Here is a 20843-nt window from a genome sequence, read left to right on the forward strand (position 1 = left end):
ATATAGATATGCATAATGGAGACATATAGTCAGATTTATGTCTTTATGTAATGTGTTCATTGTATAGCATGGAATTCAGGTCTTTTTTTTCCCCTGAAAATGATGTGTGTTTTTTTTTCTCTCTTAAGAGTGGTTAAGAAAGTGGCTCAATATATGGCTGACGTATTAGAGGACAGTAAAGACAAGGTTCAGGAGAATCTCTTGGCAAACGGAGGTAAGCTAATGTTTCATGATTTGATGTTGACTTGTATAAAGAAAATGACTAAGCTTCAAAAACAAAAAAAGAATTTAAATCTATAGATAAGGATCTTAAATGTAATAGACAGCTATTAAAATATAGTAATTACTGAATTCAGTGATACTGCTAGTTACAACCTGCCCCCTGAAACACAGGCTCATGTGAGACAGTCTTACATAATATATAATATAGCTTATGATACGGATGTCAGGTCCTTCCAGACGCAGTATTATAAAGATTTACCTTAGTTCTTTCCGGGATTTATATGTTAGCTGACATTTACAAGTGTGTTTCCAAGTTATGTGTTTGAGCATTTTTTTAGTTAAGTACTTTTGTCTTTTCTAACTTTTAAAAATTTAATAGCATCCAACTGCTAAAGCCTTAGAATAAAAATTATTTTTTTATTACAGAGTAATGTCCTCTGCCTTGAAACTTGAATGCGACATTTCTTTACCTTAGTACCTATACAGTAGTCTAGTACTGATCTTTCTGTAGCTAGAACCTAATATTTACATAGAGTTTGCTCTGCGTAATAATGGCTTTGTAAAGATGGCTTTGACATTGTCATTTGTACTTGGATTTGTTGTTTTCTTGGAAAATACCATGTTAGCATTTGCATCATTTTAAAGTAGGCTGATCTTTAGTTATGTCTTTATAATACATATAATTAAATCCATGATAAGGTCACTGATGTGATTTTGTCAAATTAACATTTGTTAACTAGAGCTCCAGGGGGTCATGGGATGGGAGTGTCATGGAATGGTGAGCTGCTGTCCAACGAGAGACCTCAAGGGAAAGTGAAATAGAGAAGTGTATTACTCGCAGCTCCTGGAGGAGGCAGGGCAGGGTACAGCCGAGAGTGTTGGGACAGGTGCCTTTAATAGGGTCTGTGGGTGGAGTGCTTTGTGGTTCTCAGGCTAAATCCTAGTAGGTCAGTTCAGACCAGAAAGAGTAGGGTTTTGGTAACTTGGGAAGTGTCTTATCTAAAGGGTCCACGAGAGGAAGGCCCTAGGCAGTGGGAGAGTTATCTCAAGAACTCACACTTAGTTGTGAGCCTGCAGGCTATTATATAGGGCTGCTATTGAGGGGAGGGGTAGTGTAATTCCTAGGCCCCTCCAGGTCACTTGGCCACACACAGTGGATGCCAAGGCAGCAGTATGGAGTAGTATGGCTAAACTCTCTAAAGTAACAGTATTTTAAATCCATGTTTCTCTAATCTCATTTCTTCTCATTGCAAATAAGTATATCTTCAATAAATACATAGTCTATAAAAACATATAATTTATTCCTGCTCTTTGTTTTGAAAGTGCTGCTGATCTGATTTACTGTTTGTGTTAACTTTTGTTTGGGACATAAGGACAGAAGGTAGATATGCTAATTTCGGGCAGTTTTACTAATCTTTTAGGTGTTTGATGAACTAGGGCCCCAGTCTAGTAGGCGGAAAGGGGCTTGACAGTCTAGGGGGCAGTGCCTTTCAAATTGATTTTGGAAGCACCGTCTCCGTTGTTGTTGTTGGTAATAAATGGGGAGAAGCTGAGGAGAGAATGATATTTTGAGATGAATTATTTTTGCCAGTTAGCCATACTTGACATTTGGGTTCCCTGACCCCAAGTCTGATGGGATCAGGCTTGAGGGGTAAAGTCATCTTGATGATTAAAACTTTCAGGAAAAGTTATTGACTGTCTCTTTGGCTCTAAAATTCTTATTCTTTTTATTCAAAAGTAAAAGGTTCTGTGTTTTGAAGATTGTTGAAGTATAGGCCCCTAGGGACAATCATCACATGGTCTTAACAGACAAGTTTATTTTCAGTTTGTTTGGGTCATTTGGCAAAGACGGCATACTTTTGTCAAATGCTGCTAATTGAGAAAATTTGAAGCAGTTTTCTTTATCTTTGTATCTCTTTCCTACATATGAGGCATACCATGGGAATATTCATATTGCATTTATTAAGTCATCAAATTAGAAGGAGTATTTTAATATATATTAAATGTTGAGTAAGGATAAGAGATCCAATCAGATTGCAAGGAGAATTTTAATTAATTCATCATACTCAATATAGTTCTACCGTTACTTAATCAGAATGCTTTGGAAATGATGACCTCTTTACCAGTTTTTTCAATAGCAATTTCAGTATTAAATTATGAATGTTTACTGTACAGCAAACTACAAAAAATCCTATTGCTTCTCCTTAGTAATTAACTTATTCCCTTATTTCAGTTGACTTGGTTACTTATATAACAAGGTTTCAGTGGGACATGGCTAAATACCCAATCAAGCAGTCCCTGAAAAATATTTCTGAAATAATTGCCAAGGTAAGATAAAAAATGACACAGGTAGGACACATTGATTTGTAGTGGCTTCATTTATTTTATAAGCAGTTAGCTATGGAAATACTCTTTAGGTTTTGGAAAGGCAACTTAGTTATATGTGACTGATATAAATAGGAGGTACTCCTACTACTTTGCTAAAAACAAAAGGATAGCACTTTCATGTATAGATTATCCAAATTATGTAGTTCATTTACATAGTTAACTTTAATGTTGCATCAACAGAGTTTAAGTAAGAAAAGAAACATTAAAATTCTATATTGTATGTAGATTTTAAGGGTAACTGAGGTCGTGTAGAATGGGAAATCAGAGTCTATTGAATAGGATTTGTGAGTCACATAGATGGTAATGGCCCCTTAGGTGTGTTTATGTCCAGCACTGACTTAGACGTTAAACTTTGTGTCCTCTGATGCCTTCTGACATTCAGTATTGCCCCTCTACCTGGAAAGGTGCCTGTGTTTATGTACCACGTGATTTTATGAACAGTTCCAGGGAGTACACAAGTCCTGCAACCCATCCATGAACTCACTGAGTTAAAAGCTCCTTTTTATATTGCAAAGTCCTGGAGCTTGAGAGGCAATGTGGAAGTCTTAACCTGAAATTATAATGAGGCAAATAGATGAAGACATACTGTTGTCAGTATTTTTGTGACCTGGCTATAGAATAAAAAGTGTGGTGTAAATTACTTGAACAGACATTTCTTGGTTCTCAATGACTTTATTTGTATAGTCTACTCTATAGTTAAATGTAACTGAATAGATTATCAAGGATTTAACTAAAGTCATCATGTAATTTAATGAGAATTAATAGTTTGATAATATTATACAATAGTGCTCATACTATGACTGAGCCTATTTTCTTTCATTTCTTGTCAAGGATTTAGTGTTCCTCTTCCTGATATTATTATAGATGAGGAAGCAGGCTCAGAGCAAGTGAAGTGACTTACCCAGTATCACACGGCTAAGTAATAATGGTAGAGCTGAGCTGAAGCTGGTTTTTCAAATATTAAATCAGGATGTCAGGATGGTTAAATGGTTTAAGGGGCCAGACTCAAGGTACTCAAGTGTGAAATCCACTGCTTTGTGTTTTCTCCCTAATTGTTAGCAGTTTTAATCAGCTCTTGTAACATTCATAAATAAATTCAACTGCAATTCAAATTACATTGAGAAAACTCTTTGTGTAATAATAGTGGAGTTGTGAACAATAAAACTAACTTAGTTCCTTTTGGGAACAGTCGGTCAGCCTTGTGAATTAAAGCCTTTTAATTAGTAATCTCTAAACCTGTTGGCCTGGATTCCATTTAGGTTTAAGAAGTAATACAGTAAATAATTAAAATACACAAAGACTAAAATATTATCTTGAGTAGAAAAGATTCATATGGAAGTTACCATTGTTATTAGAAATGAAGTATGTTATTTTCTTTTTTCTTTTAAATTTAATCTTTATTGTATTTTTTTTCCATTACCATTTAATACACCTTCCCCCCATTAGGTTATTTTCTTAAATGACCTTTTAAAGTTGTGCTTTAAAAAACAGAATATTTTTACATCAGGAACTAGGAGTTTTTTTAAAGTTAATGTTTGTTTAAGTACAGTTACCTTATATTAGCAGATGTGGATTAGGAATACCTGGCCTCTTTCTTTTTTTTAAGGGAGTAACTCAGATTGACAATGACCTGAAATCTCGAGCATCTGCATATAATAACCTGAAGGGGAATCTTCAGAATTTGGAACGAAAGAACACGTAAGCACACCCAGTGTTTGTGAATATGAGGAATCACAGAAGTGCCTGGCCGGGTGGCTTGGTTGGGGTGTCATCCCGCACACCAAAGGGTTGCAGGTTTGATCCCTGGCTGGGGTGTGTACAGGAGGCAGCTGATCCATGTTTCTCTCTCTGTCCCCCCCCCCCTTCCTCTCTCTTTCTAAAATCAATAAACATATCCCTGAGCAAGGATTTAGAAAAAAAAATTAGAGAAGTATTCTAGCATGCACTGAATGAGATATTGTTGGGGTTTAGTGAGTTACAGCTATTTATTTTTTCACTTCATGGAGAAAAGTTTATTAATTGAGTCTAATCAAAATAGATGTGAGACTGATTTTTCATGCTTGTGAGTGATACTTAAGAGCTCAACCCTGGTTTATGCCTTTGTGCATTTGATGAAAAAATGTCTAAAATTGTTTTAAATCATAGTTTAATTGCAGAATCTGGTTAAAAGACTTCTGTAGAAGAATCCTTTTATAATGCAGTACTCATTCTTCATTTTCCCAGTTTAGAGGTTTTGCACAGTAAGTTTCCTTAAACTGAACGCATTCCTTTTGGCTGACCTCTTGGTAGCAGGACTACTACAAGCACAGCTTTAAGCACTTAACTGTTAAGCATTTATATCCCAGAGGAAAAGCTGGTTGATTTCGTATACTGTCAGTGGTGTGAACAGGCAAGATACATCCATCAGGAGAGGATCCGTACTGGGAGACCAGATGAAGACTGATTTGGAAGAGCTGACTACTGGACTAATAACCAAAATTGCCTGGTATCAAATGATACCCAGGGAGAGGGAGGAGAACCAAGGGTTGTGCTCAGATCATATAATTTCATAATTACAATGAAATAGACTTTAATTAAAATCTAATGAATAACACTTTCTCAGTCTAGATATTACATATGTAATCAAGAGAAGACCCGAGTTACATTAATTAGAGCAAACACTAAGGGAGACACTGGAGACCTATTTTGATAAATTGACATTTCTTTGGTTGCAGGGGTGAGAAATGGCTAAATTTTGACAACTTATAAAGTAAAAATGTTAACTAGACCAGTGCCTCTCTTGAGATGTCTGTATAGTATATGTGGATATAATTAGCTTGCTGTTTCTTTACTTGTGTTGTGGGAACATGTAATTATCAGCCTAATGATTTCTTTCTCCTTCCTCAGGGGAAGTTTGCTAACTAGAAGCCTAGCAGAAATTGTGAAGAAGGATGACTTCGTTCTTGATTCAGAGTATCTCGTCACGTTATTGGTCGTAGTTCCCAAGTATGTCTTTTTATTACGAAGGTTTTTACTTGTTAAAATACAAGAAAAGTGTTCGAAACTGGCATGCTAATTTTAGGTTTTCCACAAAACCTGGAGGTAAAGGGACTGTCACCTGTCCTTCTTTCTGTCAACCAGCATACCCACATGGCACGGATGGTCGAGTTTAGTTATAACCTGAGACCTCAGTTATAAACTGAAGCTTCAGAATGAATTTAGCAGCTTAATAGAGTTGGCTCATTAAAAAGTTAGGTTAAAGTATTTGATTTAGAAAATAGATTTACATTTTTCAAGATATAGAGCTCTTTGTTCTTGTGTTTTTGTTTTTTGAAAAATCTCTATGCTTGGTTAGGATGAATTAAGCCATATAAGAAGCAAAGGATGGCCCTGGCTGGTGTGGCTCAGTGGATTGAGCGCTGGCCTATGATCTGAAAGGTCACCAGGTGATTCCCAGGCAGGGGGCACAAGCTTGGGTTGCAGGCCAGGTCCCCAGCTGGGGGCATGTGAGAGGCAACCGTCAATGTTTCTCTTGCACATCAATGTTTCCCTCCCTTTCTTTCTCCCTTCCTCCCCCTTCCACCAAAAAAAATAAGATTTGTGTTTAAAACCAGAAGTTTTCATAGTTTTCTCTACACTGTAATTGAAACGTAGGACCGAAGAATACCTTATTTAAGGTGGTAATGAATTATTCTCTGTCCTGGCCTACAAATACCATAGTTCTTTATTTTAAATTACAGACATAATTGTCTCTTCCCACAACCCCCAAAGCCAGTGTTCTCTAGAGAAGGTTGTTGCACAATTGTTCTGTGGCAGCAGGGTTTACTGGCACTTTGCTCAACACTTCCTGGCACTCAGTGCTTTCAGTAAATACCCTCGTGTCCAGCCTTCACATGGCCGCCAACAGGAAGTAACAGTGCTCTTGGTGTGGCCTCTTTCTTTCCCTGCTTCCCTCCCTTTCTCTCTTTCTATTTTTCTCTCTTTCTCTCACTCTCTTTCTCTCCCTTTCTTTCTTGCATGAGGTAATGCATGTCAACCCTAAAGTTGAAAAGTAATTTAGAAAATATGCTTTGCCTTACTTCCTTTCCAAACTCAGCTCTAGGATGTGTCTGCTTTGCAGTAGGTAGTGGATATAAGGGTGGTGAACCATAGTTACCTCTTCGCTCAGTGTGTTTGAAATTCATTCTCAGTAGGAAATGTAAATATTTTTATTAGATAGATTTGACATATATTTACTATAGCCAAATTTCCTATTTGTCCCATGATTTCTTTTCTTTCTGGATGTGGCAGGAGGTAGGACTTATTTTTCTTTTCTAATGCTTGTTGTACCTTTTCTGCAGGCTAAACCACAATGACTGGATGAAGCAGTATGAAACACTAGCTGAAATGGTAGTTCCAAGGTCTAGCAAGTAAGTAGTCGTCTTTGTAATCCGTTTCTTTCCTAGAAGATTCCTTTCATAATTTGGATGTTGGATTAGGAAATATCTTTATGGGAAATTTATACTTTTAGAACCATCTTTTTCACCTTATAAATAAGTTATATTAATTCTGGCTATCATAATTTTAGACCTGGGAGGGACACACACAGTCTGATTCACCCACTCGTGTTTACAGACGTAGACGTTTGCGGCCACAGAAGTGAGGTGGTCTGCCCAGGGTCACACGTCCTGTGAATGCAGGGTAGCACCGGAACCCAGGTCTCTGGTGTGGCACCTTTTCTGCTGCACCGTGCTGCCTTCCGAAGATTGTTTGTTCAGTGTTCCAGGGTGCCCACGGCGAGTGCTCGCTCCCTTGTGAAGGCAGCGCGCCAGAGCGGCCTTAGGGTTCTGTGTTGCTGTCCGATTCGCCACTGCCATTGTCCCGTGGCACATTCTACCTGATTTATACTTTCCATTAAAAAAAAAACCTTTTATTAAGCACTTTATAATTTATGGATTAACATACATTGTCTGGTTATAATAATTCTGTGAAGTCGTTTGAAGAGTTACTCTTACAGACGAGGAAGTCAGAATGCAGAAGGCTTAAATAGCTGCTTAAGGCCTAAGGCTCTCCGCGCCACCTGGTGGGGTCGGACCAGCGCTCCCGGGCGTGTACTCTTTCTGACACCGTGCCGTCTCATTTTCTCTGTACTCGGCTGTTCCGCACCAGGCGTTCTCTGAGACGATATTGAATGGCAGTGTGTGTACTCACACCCTCGGAGGTGGCGGCGTGGTGAAGGAAAGCATGGGCAATGGCAGGAAGTGCTACTCGTGAGGCCAGGCCCGTGAACCGTTTTCTTTCCCAGTTTCATTGTGTCAAATGGGAGGCAGCTTAGTATAGTGGGGACAGTCCTGGACCCAGGGGTCTGAGTTCTATTGCTCGTTCTGCTTCCGACTTGCTGTGTGACCTGGGGTAAGTCCTTTAACTTCTCTGGGCCTCATTTTCTTTGTAAAGTGAGTATAGCACCTACCTTGTACATGTTGTGAGGTTATTTTAAGGCTTTGATAAGACTTACAAAATACAAAGTAATGTGATTAGTATTGTAGTTTCACAAATGCTGAGTATTTTTGAGACCTAAACCACAAACCTGTGCCCATCACGAATTTCAGAGTGGGGACTGGGAGGGGCGCTGTACCTTCCACTCACATCGGCCCTTCACGTGGTAAACGGGGCAGGGTCTTGATGCTGGTTTTCTGCCGAAGCTCTTTATCCTGACGGAGAGCATGTCTCACACCCCTGTGCCCTGCGGGGCATTAGGGCCAGAGAGGTTGGCTTTGTCTGGGAGGCCGGGGAGGGACGAGAGTAAGGACCCTGCGCACACAGGACGTCCGCCCGAGTTGTACGTGTGCCAGACCTGAGTTCCAGGGGAGTGGTGAGCAGGCTAGTTAAGTAGGCCCAGATTTACTCTGAAAGAAGGACTGTAAAATACTACTTTAGAAATGTACATCTTCTGAAAGTCACTTTAGTAGTTTCAGAGGGAAAGTGGCAGGCAGTAACCATTTAGTGCGGGCAGTACTGGTCTTCTGACCGACCCGTAGGCGCCCACTGACCACCTGAGCGTTCCCAGCCCTTCCTCACCCAGCGAGAATGTCTGTGCTGCTCTGTGTCTCCACCCAGACATCATTTGGAATCACTGACGTGAATACTTCCGTTTGGGTTAGTCGCCAAGAGCAGAGCAGTGGTGCAGCCTGCACCGGGAGGACAGTTAGTTCGCGGGGCAGGCAGGCCCAGTGGGTTCGTCGTCGGGAGTGTCATCCGCTGTTGAGGAAAGATCTCTGTGCCTTGAGGCTAGATTTTTTTGGCTATCATAGTACTTAACATTTTTGACTAATTACTTTGTGATAGTCATTGTTCTAAGTGCTTTACAAAAACTCATTTATAAGTAGTAATACTCTGACTTGTTGCTTTTTGGTGCAATACTTGAGTGACTGTCTTGGGGGAAGTGAAGATGACAGTGTGGAATTCTGAAGTAGAAGAGTAGATTGAGAAATACCATCTCAAACCTGGAAGGAACAGTTTTATTTAAAAATGCGTAAAATCTGCAGAATGTTCTACCTAAAGGCTTAAACGCTTGCAGTTTGCAGTACCGCCATGTCGTGTAGTTATGCGCAGGGATGTGTAGAAGTGCATGTCGGTGTAGCAGAGAAGCGGAGGACGGGCTGCTGTTCTGCTTCTTTTTGGTTGAAAAACTGTTCAGAGCGAGGTGCTTCTCATTCGTGCTTTCAGAATTACCTCTTTCCTTTTTGTCCGTGCACTTTTGCTTGTTAAGATGGTTTGATTAGGTCCGATCACTGTTCCCTTCTGTCTCTCTCAGTGGTTGGCAGCAGTGCCGCAGGCCCAGCGGTGCTTCCCGGAGGTGTTAGTTCAGGGGCCTAGGGCTGCAGGTGAGGCGCAGGAGCCGAACTAGGAAGGCCTGGAACAAACCACACAAAAGCTGTTTTGCCGAGAAAACTTTCTTGTGTTTCGCAGCAGAGATCGCAGAGATCACTGTTATGAAGAAAAGCAGGGAAGGTGTCTTGACAACCAGGCAGGTAGGTGGCCTGGGGAGCCGAGAAGGTGGCAGGTCTTTTCAGTGGTGACCAGGAGAGCTGTGACTGGGTAGAAGTGCTGGCCTCACCGGATCTTCTAAAGCCACACGCGGGGCCCTGAGATGAATACGAAAGTGTGTTTTCTCAGAGGTTATTTAGGCAGTTGTGTAAGGTTTGATCTAGGCTGCGATGAAAGAAAGGGAAAGATCTGAGGAAGGAGGTGCTGGCAGTGCAGAGGGTGGGCTGGAGAGGGGAACAGAGAGCTAGGTTTCCAGAAGAGAAGAGGATGCTTAGCAAGGAAACAGGAGACTTGGGGAACAAACCCGCTAAGGGACAGTTTTGCCTCAGTCAGCCCAGCACTGATGTGGATTGAAAATTGTGCTTCTTAGCGTTTGGATGCTTTACTTGAGTTCCTGTTTAACATTATTGGTTCGGAAGCAGTAGATGTCATGTGGGCTATGACGGTAAGCAGAAACATCGGGAACACTGTGTCTTCAGCGTGGAGGCAGGTTTGGGGAGGGCTGCCGTGGTCTGCGCATCCCTCTCCTGCACTGTTGCTGCCTTCTGTCTGCCGTGTGAGAGAGAGCAGGTACACGCCAAGTTTTCAACGGACTTTGTCTTTTTTCCATAGTGTTCTCTCAGAGGACCAAGATAGTTACCTTTGTAATGTCACGTTGTTCAGGAAGGCAGTTGATGACTTCAGACACAAAGCCAGGGAAAACAAGTAAGATTACTGTTTTTTTGTTGGTTTGTTTCTTTGTTTTTTAACTTGTTAAATCACCTGTGCATGGTATGGACAATTTTGGTTTTTCCTCCCAAATTTAGATTCATTGTTCGTGACTTCCAGTATAATGAAGAGGAGATGAAAGCAGACAAAGAAGAAATGAACAGGCTTTCTACTGACAAGAAAAAGCAATTTGTATGTGTTCTTAATATTTAGTGTTCTCAGTGTTAAGCAGAAGAAAAACTGGTGTTGCTTTTATTTGATTTAAAAGACAGCAATACTCCAATTTTTCATTTAAGACATTTGATTTAATTACTTTTTCTATGAAATAATCAGAAGGAATTTTCTCTAAACAAGCTTGGGTTTGTGAGTGATTATCTTAAAATACATACCTAAAATTCATTACTCCATCTCAAGCCATATCAGAAATTCACTTTAAATTCAGGGTGTTAGAGCCCCTGCAGTGGAATGGGCGATTAAATAGTGTAGTTTTCTCTCTTCAGTAACAATTTTCACTTTCTTAAAGCGGGTTTTTAGTGTCCCAGGTTCGATTCCCAGCTAGGGTACATTCCTGGGTTGCAGGCCATAACCCCCAGCAACCGCACATTGATGTTTCTCTCTCTCTGTCTCTCTCTCTCCCCCTCCCTCCCTTCCCTCTCTAAAAACAAATAATAAATAAAAAAAAATCTTTAAAAAAAAGCGGGTTTTTTAAATGCCACAGTGTTTTACTGAAGCCATTTGTACTTAAACCATTAGAGAGTTACGATATTCTAGGCAAAACGGGGAACAGGCGTGGGTTTGGTGTCCACTCTCTTGCCGTCTTAAAATACAGGATAACTCTGAGGACCAAGGGAGTATACGGGAGGGGAGACGTGATTAGTGCAAAGGCGTTTCTCTCGTAGTGAAAAGGAAAATACAGGCAGTTTCACTTTAAATTATTTTAAGTACTTTATAAACCATATTGTCTCAGTTGGGAGAAATCTAACCCTAAGCAGTTAAATGTCTAATAAAGCCAATTGGTTCTTCTAATACCTAATTGCCATTTTTCAAGACCAAGTTTGTGGTGATTTTTTTCCTTCTTTATAGGGACCACTTGTGCGGTGGCTGAAAGTGAATTTCAGTGAAGCATTTATTGCGTGGATTCATGTGAAAGCCTTGAGGGTTTTTGTTGAATCTGTTCTAAGGTAAAGAAAGTTAATTGAGAAACTTGGATCTGAAGAGTTCTTAGGTGCCCTTATATAGGACCTCTTCACTGTAACACATGGCCCAGTAGCAGGAAATGCGTTTGTGGGAACCAAAGGGCCCATCACGAGCAGAGGTTGCCCGTGTCATACAGCTTGTTACGTGCACACTTGTCGTGTCCCTTAACGCTGGGTTCAGACAGAGAGGCCCGTGCTGCTGTCCTCTGCGACTCTTTCCTTATACGTTTGTTCAGGTTAAAAGTAGATCAGAAAATATTAGCCAGCGTTTGTTTAAAAGAAAGATCTTTCAGATATTTACATGTAGTTTGGTACACAGTATAGTAATGACTTATTTGAAATTATTGTTTTATTTAACCAAAAATAGTTCATATTTGACATACTTAAAATCTAAATATCTTATGATCTTCTGTACCTGTTACTCATATTAGAGATTGTTCAACACTTATCTGCGGCTATGCTCACTATTTTTAAATTACTTTGAATTTTTAAAGTAGATGTTAATTTCATGTTGTTTATCATGAAAGTACTAAGTTTACATATTACCATTATTTTATTCATAGAGTCCCTTAAAAGTTGAAGAATAATTAAAGTAATTCCTAGTAGACAGTGGCTCTAATTTTAAAGAAAAATACCCAGTGGACAATGAGGACCAGAGAAGGTTTGAGTTTGTGTGTATGTTAGTTGAACTTGTGGAGGTGGTTGTTAGTATGAGGCACCTTCTTCCCATTAGCTATGCTTCAAGAACAGTATGAGAGTACTTGCTTTAAAAGTAAAGTCTATGTGTTTTCTTGTGTTAGATACTATATTTTTGCTTCCTTATAAGGTATGGCCTGCCAGTGAACTTTCAAGCAATGCTACTTCAGCCCAATAAGAAAACAATGAAGAGACTAAGAGAAGTATTATATGAATTGTATAAACATCTAGATAGTAGTGCGGCAGCTATTATTGATGTGAGTACTTGTTAGATGGCCTTGCAGAATAAGAACTGGAATGAGTTTCAGAAAAAATTATTGGAAAAGACAGAAAAGGGATAGTGAACATTGTGATAACTCATTTTGTTTTTATTATTGAGATTCTCAATTAGCTTGTTAGATAAATGTAACAAGTAATTTACCTTGTTTACTCTGCTTTATGGTAGTTAGAGCTGTGATTCCTAAAAACCAATTATTATCTTGCTATAAATCAGATGTTTATAGTTGCAGAAATATAGAACTGATCAGTGATACTATTTGTCTACAAAAATTATAAGTTGCAGAGAAGAAAATTAACAGTTATTTTCACTTGGTAGAAGTAATGAGTTAAACAGACAAGCATTGTGAAGCAAATTGTTTTTCTAAAATGGTGCATTTTTATATCTTTTATACAGAAAATATAAAGTATATATGTTTTTTGTCATTGCTGCTGTTTAAGATTGTAGTAGGCTTTTATTTTATATTTTTGATTTCAAACATGTTGATACTTTTCCTTTTTAGTTTAGGATGGTATATCTCACACATACATTAGTTTAGAACCCATGAAAACTTAGGTTTATTTGATAGAAGGAAATGCAAGAAATGACCTTCTGCATTATCATGGAATTGTCAATAAAATATGAGGTCTAAATATTTGACCTACCAGTAAATTCTTATACATACATATGATATCTTTAAAACCATATTTGGTTTATTGCTATTCAATATTTTATAAGCCTTGTGTCCCATAAACCAAATACCCCAAGCTTGAGAAAAAATATTTTTTTACAGTTACGTACAGAGGGGTAGGATCATGGTAAACACACAGGCATTGGTGCCAGAACGGGCTTGAAGTCGGCCTTCCCACTCACTGTCTGTGTTTCCTGGGGCAAGTCGCCCTTTCTGGGGTTGTTTCCTCATTTCCAAATCGAGGTAATGTGTACCTGAGGTTAAATTAGCATGAATGCATAAACTTAGTCCAGGGTAGGTGTTAATGGAAGGTAAATGGTAATACTTTATTTCTTTGTTTGCTTTCTGTAAGTACATAATCAAATAATTTGTCTGATTTTTCATAGGCACCTATGGATATTCCAGGCTTAAACCTGAGTCAACAGGAATACTACCCCTATGTATACTACAAGATTGATTGCAACTTACTGGAATTCAAGTAAAAACGAGCTCCTCCCAGACAGCCCTGTCCTTGTGTTGGTGTAATAGCTAACAGAAATAGGCTGAAGTATGGCAGTACCTTTAACTCTGTTATCCTTTGCTTGCTCGTGACCCCTTTTCCTAGGTGAACTCTCCCATTGTAGTCCATTTCTGAACAGTTTCTTTTTAAAGGGAAATGTATGTCTCGTTTCTTTTTATTGATCAGGTCTGTAAATGTGTACTAAAAAGAATCAGAGTCTATTTATAAACAGAATAGTTTATTTAAAGAGGTCTTTCCTCATCGATGTTGTGATAGGCATAATTCCATTTGTTACTATTGTGCGCAAAAGCCTTGTTTACAAGGGAATGGTATAAACATTTATACCATTTTGTTCACTGTATTCAGTAGACATACTGTTTAATAGTTACTTGATCATGATGTGAAGACATGTGACAATATTCAGATATGTGCTTTCTGAATGTTTTAAATTATAATTGATGAGCTTTGTGACACCCACAGGAGAGAATAAAATTACCTGTGCAAAGGTGTATTGTGTGTATAACTTCAGAAGATTACAATTCAGTTTGAGAGTTTGACAAGTGGTATCATAGCTAACTTCCTATGCCACTTTTAGGGTTTTGTTATATATGAGGTGTCTGACTTGTGTTATGATTTAAATGTGTCAAATTTGGATCAGAGCACAAATTTGAAGATTATTTTTCCACGCATGATAGGTATTTCCATTCGGACACTAGACTCATAGTTCTCAAATACAGCGTTGGCCACAAAGTTCTTTGTTTTTCTTCTGTAAGGTGGCTGTAGTAGCGCTGAGCTGTCTTTTTGACTTCATTTGAAACACTTTTGTTAGCTTGTATTGTGACAGCTGTCATATCATCAGCATGCATTTAAAAAAAACTTGTCAAAATTGGTGAATTTTTGTATAGCCATTTTAACATTGAAGATGAAAGAAAATATGCAACATTTTCAGCATATTATGCTTTATTATTTCAAGAAAGGTAAAAACGCAACTGAAACACAAAAGATTTGTGCAGTGTACGGGAAAAGGTGCTGTGACTGATCAAATATGTTTAAAGTGGTTTGCAAAGTTTCATGCTGGGGATTTCTCGCTGGGTGATGCTCCACGGTCAGGTAGACCAGCTGAAGTTGATAGCGATCAAATCGAGACATTAATTGAGAACAGTCAATGTTATACCATGTGAGAGATAGCTGACATATTCAGAATATCCAAATCAGTAAAATTATTGGTGAAAATGAAAAACCTGTCTTTTATTTTATGGAAAAAACAAAACAGATTTTTTGGCCAACCCAGTAATTAGGAGGTAGGGCCAATTTTGAATGAAGTGTAGCAAAATTATGCAGCGTTAGTCATTTGTTTAAGTATTTTACACATTTTAAGATGTATACTTATAAGAGCCTTTATTCTGACGTGTATGACATGGTCTGAAGCAGAAGCATCGCTGGCCGTGAAGGTGCGCATCAGTGACTAGTGCACGGCTTCCCGAGCGGGCTTCCGAGAGAGGGCTGGGTGGGCGTGCTGCCCTGCCCAGGCCCCCACTGCCTTGGGGGTGGGGCAGAGGAGTTTACCTTTTGTTTTAAGGGCTTTTATAAGCTATTCTTTATTCTTTAGAAAGTTAGTCTCCAGACTCCTTTTTATTTTGAAAGTAAGTGTTAACTTCCAACAATACACACTTCTAAAGGTAAAACATAAGAGAGGAGGCCTGCTCCCTGCCCCCACCGCCCACTCCCCAACCCTGCAACTTCTTCCCGAGGAAGTTGACGTGCTCCCCCAGGTCTGTCTCTGCTCCACAGCACGCATCACACACACATGTGCACACAGAGTTTAATAAAAGTGACAACATACATATGGTACATACTCTGTCACCTTTTTGCTTACCAGTGTGCCCAAGACATCCTTACCTGCCTGGATATCTGGAGCTGCCTCATTCTTTTAACTGGCGACATGGTTTTCCATCATGGGTTTGTGCCGTAATGTACCTGACCGGGTGGATATTCAGTTGGTTCTAATTTTTGCTGTTATAAACACTGCTTTAGTAAACATCCTTCCACAGACATCTTAGTTTCCTTACTAGGAGAAGTAAGATCCTGGAAGTGACATTGGTTGGTCACAGGGTGTGTGTGTGTTAAAAGTTCTGACACATACTGCCAAGTTATAATCTGTTCATTTTAATTCAAGACATGTTTGGGATGCAGATTTTACTTTCAGTTTTCCTTTGGGTAAGAGGAAGCTGAAAAGTTTTCATTTTGATATTAGGAAATTCTGGTTCTCTGTCTTTCATAAGTGTTCTTTGAGTCTTAGTATCTGTAAAAGGGGTATAATCTCTCTCTCATGGGTGATGTGTTTTGATGATTAAAAGATTTGTGTAGCCTAGCAATGATTTTAAGGTTTGATTTAGACCTTAATACTGCTTTTAAGATTTCCTCCTTCTCTTTAATCTTGGGTAATGTAATTATGATGTGCCTTGGTGTGTGCTTCCTTGGGTCCAACTTCTTTGGGACTCTCTGAGTTTCCTGGACTTCCTGGAAGTCTATTTCCTTTGCCAGATTGGGGATGTTCTCCTTTGTTGTTTGTTCAAATAAGTTTTCAACTTTCTGCTCTTCCTCTTCTTCTGGCACCCCTATTATTCGGATGTTGGAACGTTTAGAGTTGTCCTGGAGGTTCCTAAGCCTCTCCTCAGTTTTTTGAATTCTTGTTACTTCATTCTGTTCTGATTGACTGTTGATTTCTTTGTTCTGGTCCAAACCGTTGATCTGAGTCCTGGTTTCCTTCCTGTCACTGTTGCTTCCCTGTACATTTCCTTTATTCCACTTTTCATAGCCTTCACTTTTTCCTCCATTTTGCAACCATACTCTGCCAGTTCTGTGAGCATCCTAATTACCAGTGTTTTGAGCTGTGCATCTGATAGGTTGGCTATCTCTTTGTCGCTAGTTGTGTTTTTTCTGGAGCTTTGATCTGTTCTTTCATTTGGGCCATTTTTCTTTTGTCTTTGCACACAAATCACATAGTACGGGACAGAGCCTTAGGTGTTCACCAGGGTGGGGTAGCCCATGTCACTGCCTTGTGGCACTGTGTGTGGGGAGGTGTCTGAGAGGGAACAGTGTTGCTTGTTCAGCTCTCTGTCAGCTTTTAGTCACTTTCCCCACTACCCACAAGCACATTGGACCCTTCTGGTGCTGATTCCTGGGTGGGTGGGTTTGTGTACCTTTTAGGACCCTGTGGGTCTCTCCAACGAACTCTCCTGTGAGTCTGGGAGTTTCTCCTGCCACCTCAACACCCACAGGTTTTTTCAGAGGTTTTACAGCTTTATTTCCCCGTACTGGAACCCTGGGTGGCGTGGTCTGTCTCACTTCCCAGTTGTTTCTCTTGGTTTATCCACATGCACATAGGGGACCACCTGCTTCACCATACACCTCCTCACCTACCCTGGTTCTCCAGCCCTGCTTTGCCATGAGTTCCCTCCACCTGGCTGCTCATCTCCACTCCTCCTCCCAGTGTGGATGAATGTTTCTTCTTTAACTCCTTGGTTATCAGACTTCCATACAGTTAGATTTTCTGTCAGTTCTGGTTGGTTTTTGTTTTTAAATTTTTTCTCCTCCTTTCGGTTGTGTGAGGAGTCACAGTGTGTCTACCTATGCCTCCTCCATCTTGGCTGGAAGTCTGCCCTTCCGTTCTACATAAAAGCTTTGCTGGATAGAGTAATCTTGGATGTAGGTCCATGCCTTTCATGACTTTGAATACTTCTTTCCAGCACCTTCCTGCCTCTAAGGTTTCTTTTGAGGAATCAGCTGATAGTCTTATGGGAACTCCTTTGTAGGTAACCATCTGCTTTTCTCTTGCTGCTTTTAAGATTCTCTCTTTTATCTTTAACCTTTGGCATTTTAATTATGATGTGTCTTGATGCTGTCCTCTTTGGATCCAACTTGTTTGGGACTCTGTGCTTCCTGGACTTGTATGTCTATTTCCTTCTCCAAATTAGGGAAATTTTCTTTAATTTTTCAGATAAATTTTCAATTTCTTGCTCTTCTTCTTCTCACTCTGGCATCCCTATGATTTGGATTTTGGTACATTTGGAGATAACGTACCAGTGATCTGGTACATCCCAGAGTATCCTTATAGTATCCACATTTTTTAAAAAATTATTTTTTCTTCTTGCTGTTCTGGTTGAATCCTTATTCTTCCTTATGTTCCAAATCATTGATTTGAATCCTGGTTTCCTCCCCTCCACTGTTGGTTCCCAGTCGGTTTTTCTTTACTTCACTCAGTGTAACCTTCATTTCTTCTTTTATGTTGTTGCTGCACTCAGTGAGTTCTTTGAGCATCCTGATCACCAGTGTTTTGAACTCTGCATCTGATAGCTTGGTTATCTCTATTTCCTTTAGTTCTTTTTCTGGGGTTTTGTTCTGCTCTTTCATTTGGGCCATACTTCTTTGTCTCCTCAATTTGGTGGCCTCCCCGTATTTGTTTCTGTGTATTAGGTAGAGCTGCTTTGACTCTCTTAGTAACATGGCCTATTGTAAAAAGGCAACTGTAAATTTTTTGGAGTGGAGCCTTAGGTTTTTGCCAGGGCAGAGCAAACCCACTTCACCACTTTGTGGCTGTATGTCGGGGGAGGGCTCAGGACAGTGCCGCTGCCTGGCTTCTGGAGGTTCGCTCAGCACTTGCCCTGTTTCCAGGCACTTCACCCACTCTCTGTGTGCGACTGGCGCCCTCCCAGCTGTTGCCCTGGTGGTGAATTCCCAACTGGGCGTTTGCATATGTGTTAAGTCCCTGCAGGCCCTTTAAGCCAAGTCTCCTGAAAATCCAGCAATTTTTTCTGCCACCCCAACCCCCACTGGCATTTACAGCCAGATGTTATGGGGATTTATCTTCCTGGTGCTGGAACCCTAGACTCTGTGGTATGGCCTGGGGCAGTGATTGCTTGCTCCCAAGGGGTGTCTCCCAATTTTCATCCGCCATAGGTGAATGTGGGATTGTCTGTTTGCTGCCCCCGCCTCTCTACCACATTTCATCTCCTTGCCTCTCCGCCGCTCCCGTCTGTTTGATTGAATGTGTCCTCTTTAAATCCTTGGTTGTCGGACTTCCATACAGCTCGGTTTTCTGACAGTTCTGGTGTTAACTTGTTTTGAGATCTAGTTGTGATCCTTTTCTATGGTTGTTCGAGGAGGCGAAGCATGTCTACCTATGCCTCCTTCTTGACCGGAACCATGTTGACCGGAAGTCTCAGCTGCCTTTAAAAAAACACATGTCAAGGTTAAAAACCATATACCTAAATATTATAGAATGGCTACCCTTTCAAGGTCATAGTATATCAAATTGAAGTTTGCAAAAAAACTCTGAAACGATCAAGGTCACATTTTTATTGTTTAATTCAAAACCCACTTTGGATGTGATTTATCACTGCTTGTAAAGTTTAAAAGAACAATCAAAACACTTTCAAGGAATGTTCTGTATGAGGAAACAGAAAGAAGGCTATTAAGATAAAAGTGAAAAAGGAGTTGAATGCGGCAAAGATTGTTGGTTTTAGACAATAAATAAATAAACTGTACAACAGCATCTGAATTTGAAAGCAGTGTATTTTTTTAAGCCAAAGGATGAACAGAAAGATCCAGAGTATTAACTCCAAAGAGCAGCCCTCGTGTAGTTCACCATTTCCCAGGTGTGGGGGTGACTTGATTGGCGAGTTCTGTGACAGAGCCTCCTTCATTTATCTTTTTCACCGGTACGACTTGCCAGATTTCATATTTAAAGGTCTAGGTACATATTTGGGCTGATTCTTAGAGTGATCACACGTCAGTACAGGTTTTAATGTTACTAGAAACATAAATAACTTGTTTTTTAAAATAAAAGTTGACTTGAACAGTACACACGTACTGAGTTTACCACTAGAGGGCAGTCTGGTGCCACCGAAAACCCTACAGCTGGCTGCTTCCCCCTCGCTCCCCCTCATGGGTGGTTATGAAACAGCCAATTTAGAGAAGCCCATTCAGATTTGGAATATTTTGCTAGAAATGTTTATTAACAAAGTTCTCAGAAAACATTAGATGACGCATTCATTCTGTGACTTAATCCAGCCTGTGCGCGTGTGTGCATAGAATCCAAACACCTTTCAGGTGACTGGGGTCAACTAGTGAGTTTTCATGTGCCAAAGGTAAAATGAAGAAGTAAGGGTATGTGTATATATGCATATACATGTCTGCATGTGTACATTCGTGATCACATATTCAGCAAATAGTTACTGAGCACATACTGTGAACCAGGCTTTGGGTTATGATGCTGAGCAGTAAGAAGGCCCCGTGCCTGCCTGCCTTGATGGGCCTCGAAGCCTAGTGATCTGTGGACTCCAAAGTCTGAAAACATACTTAAGGGTATCTGTCTCGGAAGCCAACCTGTTACACCAGTCAGTGGGTGCAGAGTAGGCCCTTTTTTTGCTCTGGTTGGGCACGGTCCAAGAGACTTTCCTGTGATGGTGGACATTGTGTACCTGTCACCCAGTGTGGTAGCTTCTGTCACCCGTGGCTGTAGGTCCCTTGCCATGTGGCAGGGTCTAAAAACTACACTTTAAATCCTCTGTAACTTGAATTGATGTAAGTAGCTCCGTGTGGGTAGGGGGCGCTGCATTGGACAGTGCAGGTGTGGTGGGTTACATCTGAGTGATGAGCCAGTTTGCTCTTGTTTCCAGAATGCCCCACGTCCTTTGGCTTCTCTTCGGTCCTGTAACTGGAAGAGCCAGCTTGTCCTCAGTTCACGTGGACTGCCAGATTTCGTCTCTCTATGCATCTGAGAAACAAGGAAAGGATTGCTTTCTGAATGACTGTTGATGTGCCTCGGATTGCTAGAGAGACAGTTTTCTTGCATCACGAAAGACAACACATGCTTTGCACCTTTATGTACGTGAGGGCAAACCGGTTGCAATACTGAAAGCCCAAAAGCTGTTTCTGATGGGAAATACTGAATCAGTGGGATCGAAAACACAGCTGTGTGGCTCTGACGGGAGTGTAATTTCCGCTGTCAATCATTGCTCACTCAGAGCTCGTTGCGTGCAGGGCATTTGCTATGCCAGGCTCTGTGAGGAGACAGCAAGGAGACGCTCAGCGTGTGTTCTTCAACATCATTTGTCTCTATTAACTCTGTTAAGGATTTAAGAGGTTCATAAAATAGCGAACAGCTCACGTCTCTGGCAA

The 20843-nt window shown here is 40.3% G+C and overlaps 1 protein-coding gene across 1 annotated transcript in view; it reads left to right on the forward strand.

Annotated features, from left to right (window-relative positions):
* The window catches only part of ATP6V1C1 (ATPase H+ transporting V1 subunit C1), a 43045-nt gene extending 24080 nt beyond the window's left edge, over window positions 1-18965 (forward strand). The window contains exons 4-13 of the mRNA XM_028533866.2: window positions 129-214; window positions 2456-2550; window positions 4217-4308; window positions 5497-5595; window positions 6930-6998; window positions 10228-10320; window positions 10422-10515; window positions 11407-11504; window positions 12346-12472; window positions 13549-18965. Coding sequence (XP_028389667.1) covers window positions 129-214; window positions 2456-2550; window positions 4217-4308; window positions 5497-5595; window positions 6930-6998; window positions 10228-10320; window positions 10422-10515; window positions 11407-11504; window positions 12346-12472; window positions 13549-13644 — 949 coding nt within the window. The 3' untranslated portion in view covers window positions 13645-18965. The remainder of the gene's footprint in view (window positions 1-128; window positions 215-2455; window positions 2551-4216; window positions 4309-5496; window positions 5596-6929; window positions 6999-10227; window positions 10321-10421; window positions 10516-11406; window positions 11505-12345; window positions 12473-13548) is intronic.
* Window positions 18966-20843: the final 1878 nt, after the last annotated feature.

The sequence above is a fragment of the Phyllostomus discolor genome, chromosome 7 (genome assembly GCF_004126475.2).
Source record: "Phyllostomus discolor isolate MPI-MPIP mPhyDis1 chromosome 7, mPhyDis1.pri.v3, whole genome shotgun sequence".
NCBI classification, from domain to species: Eukaryota; Metazoa; Chordata; class Mammalia; order Chiroptera; family Phyllostomidae; genus Phyllostomus; species Phyllostomus discolor.